Below are 6,639 nucleotides of genomic sequence, written 5' to 3'. Positions count from 1 at the left end.
AGATTAGTCATAGAACCAAAAATACAGATGGATTGATAAAATGTAAAAAAGAGAAAGTTTGGTGTCAAAAAATTCAAATTAAAGCTATGAAATACCATTTTCACCATCAAATCAACAAGGACAATTATAATTATTACAATTCTTAGTACTTAGTATTGGCAAAGGAGCAGTGAAATAAACATTCAAACACTATTGATCAGGAATATAAATTGGTATAATCTTTCTGGAGTACAATTTGGTAATAATATCATGTCATTTAGAGATAGTGTTCTTTGACTAAATACTTTCATATCTTTTCTGAGAAAAGAAAAACACACTTGAAGATTTGTATACAAAGACATTCATTGCAGTGGTACATATAGTAGTGAAAAATTGGATTCAAGCTAAATGTCCAACAATATTAGAATGGTTAAATAATAGTATATTCAACTTACCAGATTATTTCATAGTCATTAAATACACAGATTTAGAAGAATTATTTAATGGCATTGAGAATGTATAATATCATGGTAAGTGAAAAAAATCAAACTTTAGAAGGGGTAAAGGAAGGAAAGCATGCGTGCACACACACACACACACACACACACACAGTACAACTTATTAACATTGGTGGTCTCTGAGTAGGTAGGATACGGGAGATCCAAATGTTGTATAGAAGTAATTGTCTGACATTTGTTTGCAAGATAGATTACAAAGAGAAAGGGTGGAATGAAGAGGATAAAGCAGATCAAAAAGACATTTTATAAGAAGAAACCAAGCTATAAAAACACGTTGGATGTGGCAGATAAAGGGTTTCGAGCATGATCAAAATTAGGATAGCAAAGAAGAGAATCCTATTAAATGAGGAAAGGTGTTTAGCTTTGAACACAATTTAGAATGATTGACATCTACGGGATATTCTCCTATAGGTAGTGAAAATACAGATGAAGTTTGTTTCTCCAATTTTAATATGTTTTTGAAAATTATGTTTTTTCCCAGATTTGCAATAATTAAGATATTTTACTCATTGAATTTAGTCTAAAATTATAGAGATTTTACTTATTTTGTTCTATATTCATATTACTGCTTTATCTTTGAATTCACTGTATAAAGTAACTGATTGCAAATGTTAGCCAGACTTTACCATGTTTTGCTTTGGACTGGCTCAGAGTTCTTATGTTTTCATTATGATTACTTTTCATATTGTTGTTTTTTGCTTTTGTAGTTTATTGTCAAGTTGGTTTACATATAACACCCAGTTCTCATCCCAACAAGTGCCCTCCTCCATGCCCATCACCTCCCTTCTCTTCCCCACCCCCATCAGCCCTCAGTTTGTTCTCAGTATTCAAGAGTCTTTCATGGNCAATTTTAGGCAATGAACATTTTAACTTCAGTGCTGCTTCTGTATGCAAAAGAGGAAGAAGCTTTTTGGCTTCTAGTTGCTGTGTGTGAACGGATGTTACCTGATTATTTTAACCGTCGAATCATTGGTAAGTGCGTGCGTGCATGCGCGCGCACACACACACACACACACACATATCCCATATATAAGCACATATTTTTTTTCTGAACAATTTATATGTCTCTTATAATTATGTATCAAGTGGATGAACTGATCAATTAGGTATTGAAATACACAAAATGCAAGCAGTATCAAAATGTCACATTCACTGATAAGCTCACCAGAAGAGCTTTTTGTACTGAATATGATTGGAAAGATTGTTTAATACATTGCTTTTTAAAGATGAAATGCCTGGTTTGTTTCTTAATAAATAAGAAGTAGAAATTTTAAGTTTACCATCTCTGTATTGCTGAAACAATGGTGATCTGAAGCATCCAGAGCTACTGGAACATTTTTTTTTTTAGATGTTTTATTTATTTCTGAGAGAGAGATAGAAGAGAAGAGAAGAGAGAGACAGAGACAGAGACAGTGTAAGCAAGGAAGGGTCACAGAGAGAGGGAGATACAGAATCTGAAACAGGCTCCAGGCTTTGAGCTGGCTGTCAGCACAGAGCCCGATGTAGGGCTCGAACTCATGAGCTGTGAGATCATGACCTGAGCCGAAGTTGGACGCTTAACTGACTGAGCCACCCAGGTGCCCCGAATAGTTTCTTAATGAGAGATAGCTTTAACCAGCTTGAAATCTCTACATTTATATGAATTGCATTGATATTTTCAAGATTTAAAAGAAGGGTCAAGTTCTTAGTTTGTTAATGATATAATATTTTCTTCAGTCATCAAATATTTATAGATTTTGATACTCTACCTTAAAGCCATAGGTGGTTTCTACTTTGTACCCTCACATGCCTTCACTATCATGGCTGGGTTACTGATTGTATTTCATTCTTTCATTATAGTTATTTGTGTATTTATCTAAAGTTCTTTCATTATAGTTATTTGTATTTATTCATTTTAGTATTTATCTGAAGTTCTAGATATTAAGCTCTTTGAAGATGAGGGTATTTCATTATTTGTGTATCTCTTACAGTGCCTATTACAGGTTTCTGCACATAATAAAGATTCAATAAATTACTGTTCAAATGAATTTGAACTGAGTTTCTCTAGTGCTTCTTGATTCATGACACTTTACTAGCAGATAAAGAGATGTGTGAAATATAGGAAAGGCACTGAAGAAGTTTATAATTAAAGGAATAGAAAGGAGATATATTGTCATACTAATAAGTGGGAAGGTATCAGAAACGAATCCTTTTGAAGGGTGTTCATTTTTAAACTTCTTTTTATGTTCATCAGGTGCCTTGGTGGATCAGGCAGTTTTTGAAGAACTTATCAGGGATCACTTTCCCCAGCTGACAGAACATATGACCGATATGACATTCTTTTCCTCAGTTTCTCTCTCCTGGTTCCTCACACTTTTTATTAGTGTGCTGCCTATTGAAAGTGCAGTGAATGTGGTGGACTGTTTCTTCTATGATGGAATAAAGGCCATTTTACAACTGGGATTGGCAATACTTGACTATAATTTAGACAAACTGCTCACATGTAAAGATGATGCTGAAGCTGTGACAACTTTAAACAGGTACTGTCAGAATCACAACATTTAAATCTGGAGAGCCCTTTGGAGATTATCTTGTTCAGTCCCCTTATTTTACAGATGAGGAAACTGAGCCCTAGAAGCTTTAAACAATTTTCCCAGTGTCACAAAGCTAGTTGAATAAAAAATCTAGGACTAATGTCCACTTCTCTGTTTCAAAATAAGATATAATGAGAGTAAATCCCTCTGAAATAAGTCACTTGATAACATACACATTTACACTAATATTGTTGATTCAGTATGCTGGGACTTTTCATAGTCCCAGTTTGAGCTATAAAGTATTGTTGTGTAAAAATAGTTTGAAGGGGAAGAGTAGTTGATAATGTTAAATATCCAGTGGGGGAGATCATTCTGGTTTTCAAGTAGTTTCAATCAGGTAGGCTGAGCTTTATTTTCCCAGTACTTTTTCTGTGAATGTTATTTTATATTGGAGCACGTGTGTGTGTATATATGTTAAATGAATGAATATTTGGGTCACAATTGTAAGGATGCTTCAAATACCATTTTGTACAGAATAAAACATAAGCACTATGGCATTCAGAACACTCTGTGTTAGGGCCTCAATGTATCTTTCTTATTTCTCTTTACATGCCTGTACATATCCTGTATTCTATCCTTACTAGGCTATGTGGTATTTGCTGAGTACTCTCTAAGCCTATTTGCTTTCCTCATGCTCTCCTCTCTGCCTATGAAATAATTTCTTCACCATCCCATTCCCCTCTCTTCCTAATTCCTAACCGTCTTCAGATTCCACTTCTTCATAAGACCACTGTTTGTCCTCTCAGTTGACATTAACCTCTAACTAGGGAGAAATTAGTTGTCATTTTCTCTGCATTTTACTTCCACTAATTCTTGTATTACCGTCACTTTTGGATAGGTTCTTTGACAGTGTCACTAATAAGGATAGCCCATTGCCTTCAAGTGTTCAGCAGGGTTCAAATGTGAGTGATGAGAAAAGCAGTCATATTAAAGTGGATATTACAGATTTGATTAGAGAGTCAAATGAGGTAAGTTTTTTTTATACCACAAATATAATTACATAGCATAGTTTAAATGATCAGTACTACAATTATATCTCTAGTGGTATATCAAGAGTAAGATGATAATACAGCTAAAGACATAATTTAAAATCCAACTTCATTTTATTTATTTTGCTGAGGTATAATTGTTATACAATATTATATTAATTTCATCTGTGCAACACATTGATTCAACATTTGTATACATTGTGAACTGATCACTATAGTAAGTGTAGTTATCATCTGTCACCATACAGAGTTAATACAATATTATTGACTATATTCCCCATGCTGTACTTTATATCTCCATGGACTTACTTTATAACTGAAACTTTGTACCTCTTGATCCCCTGCACCCATTTTGTCCCCCTCCGACTTCCCTCTACTCTGGCAACTACTGCTCTATTCTCTGCATCTGTGAGTTTGGGTTATGTTTATTAGATTCCACTTATAAGTGAAATCATATGGTATTTGTCTTTATCTGACCTATTTCACCTAGCATAATACCCTCAGGGTCCATCCATGTGTTGCAGATGGCAATATTTCTTTGTTTTTATGGCTGAGTAGTGTTCCATTATATAAAAATGAGTTCTATGAACTCTTCCTTGGTCATATAGCCTCACTGGCTTCAGTTTGCTATTCTTTAAATGAAATGATTCTCACTTGCTTTCACCACTTATAAGTATCTATCACCATATAAAAAGGTGAAAATTCTCAGAAACTAAGAATTTTTCCAATGTTCTTGTACTTAGTCTAGATGCATAGTAGATGGAATTCTCTCCAGTAAATAAATAGAACTGACATGTGGGAGGTGAAAATTTGCATAACCACTGAACATGTTAGGAAAATAGCTAGAAATAGAACCAAGGCCTCTGAGAATTGAGTCGGATGAAATTAAAGTGTAAGAAAAGTAGATATTTATTATGAATGAGTATCTGCTGAAATCATTTTTTTTTGCAGAAATATGGTAATATTCGCTATGAAGATATACACAGCTTACGCTGTCGAAATAGGTTGTATGTCATACAGACCCTAGAGGAAACAACAAAGCAGAATGTGGTGAGTATCTGCCCTATGGGTGGGAAGCCAATTGGAGTAACATTTTTTCCAACTTCCTTTAAAAAATTAACATTCCATGTGACGAAAATGAATATAACTAAACTTTTGAGCTAGATTCTTGCCACAGCTTAGCTTACTGTAAATTTGTTTGAGAGGAAGTAAGTTATTTTCTTCTAGTTGAATTATGTTGATTTCTCCAAAATGTTTTCTTATTTGACCTTTAATATTGAATGCTCTGATACAGGCATTTAAGCATAATGTATTTGTGATGTGCTTCATCAGTAAGAACAGCTGACCTACATAGTAGTTATTGTTGCTAATATATTTTGTTATCCTTGGAAACCTAAGACAAGGTAAAAAAAGCTATAAAACTGTGTTTTTAAATATTCTCCTTTTTAATATTTGGATGGGTACTTAAGAAGTTGTTAATATTAGTTGTTTCTGGTGAATAGGATTAATAGATTGCTGGTTGGAAGAGGGAGAGTTTTACTTTGCTATATATATCCTTCTGTAATGTTTGAGCTTTTATCATAAGCATGTATTGTTTCTGTAAACCTATTTGCTTAAAGGCCATGTCCTCAGAGATACCAGTCTGGGAAGATGAACATTTCTGAAGATTCTAGGTTTAGCTTTCAAATAATTCAGTGATGTTACTGTGACATAGTCAGCGTAGAGCCCCCTTGTTTTGGGCTTTATATATTAACTTAAAATACGTGTTCACTGTTAATAACTTAAACATAACAGAAATGCAAAGAACTAAAAGTTCTTTCCCTTCCCCTATGTTCATCTGTTTTGTTTCTTAAATTCCACGTATGAGTGAAATCAAATCATCTCTTACTCTGACTGACTTAGCATTCTACCCTCTAATTCCATCCACATTGTTGCAAATAGCAAGATTTCATTCTTTTTTATTACTGAGTAGTATTCCATTTGTGTGTGTGTGTGTGTGTGTGTGTGTGCGTGCGTGNATTTACTTTTTTCTGCAACTTTTTTCACTGAGAAATATATCATAGTTATTGCATATCAGTACATATAGATCTACCTCACTTTTCTTAACATACTGAATAGTATACCATAGTATGGACATGCTATACAGCTGACCCTGAACAGTGCAGAGGTTAAGGGCCCCAATTCTTTGTGCACTTGAAAATCCACATGTAACTTTTGACTTCCCCAAAACTTAAGTACAGTTGACCCTTGAACATCATAGGTTTGTATTATGCAGGTCCACTTACACATTAACCTTTTTTTTTTTTATGAATACAGTACAGTACAATAAATGTATTTTCTCTTTATGATTTCCTTAATATTTTATTTTCTCTGGTTTACTTTATTGTGAGAACACAGTATATAATATATATAACATACAAAATATGTGTTAATCCACTGTTTATGTTTTTGGTAAGACTTCCAGTCAACAGTGGGCTATTGGTAATTAAGTTTTGGGGGAGTCAAAAATTATACAGGGACTTTCAACTGTGAATGGGTTCAGCCACCCTAATACCCATGTTGTTCAAGGGTCACCTGTAC

General features: G+C 34.0%; 1 protein-coding gene across 1 annotated transcript in view; it reads left to right on the top strand.

Annotated features, from left to right (window-relative positions):
* Positions 1–6,639, top strand: part of TBC1D8B (TBC1 domain family member 8B) — a 55,664-nt gene that overhangs the window by 36,585 nt on the left and 12,440 nt on the right. Inside the window, exons 11-14 of the mRNA XM_077771489.1 lie at positions 1,352–1,469; positions 2,731–3,016; positions 3,909–4,038; positions 5,011–5,109. Coding sequence (XP_077627615.1) covers positions 1,352–1,469; positions 2,731–3,016; positions 3,909–4,038; positions 5,011–5,109 — 633 coding nt within the window. The remainder of the gene's footprint in view (positions 1–1,351; positions 1,470–2,730; positions 3,017–3,908; positions 4,039–5,010; positions 5,110–6,639) is intronic.

This window comes from Crocuta crocuta, unplaced genomic scaffold (assembly GCF_008692635.1).
Source record: "Crocuta crocuta isolate KB4526 unplaced genomic scaffold, BGI_CrCroc_1.0 scaffold949, whole genome shotgun sequence".
NCBI lineage: Eukaryota > Metazoa > Chordata > Mammalia > Carnivora > Hyaenidae > Crocuta > Crocuta crocuta.
Note: the sequence above shows the minus strand (reverse complement) of the source record. Positions and strands in the feature narration are given on the sequence as shown.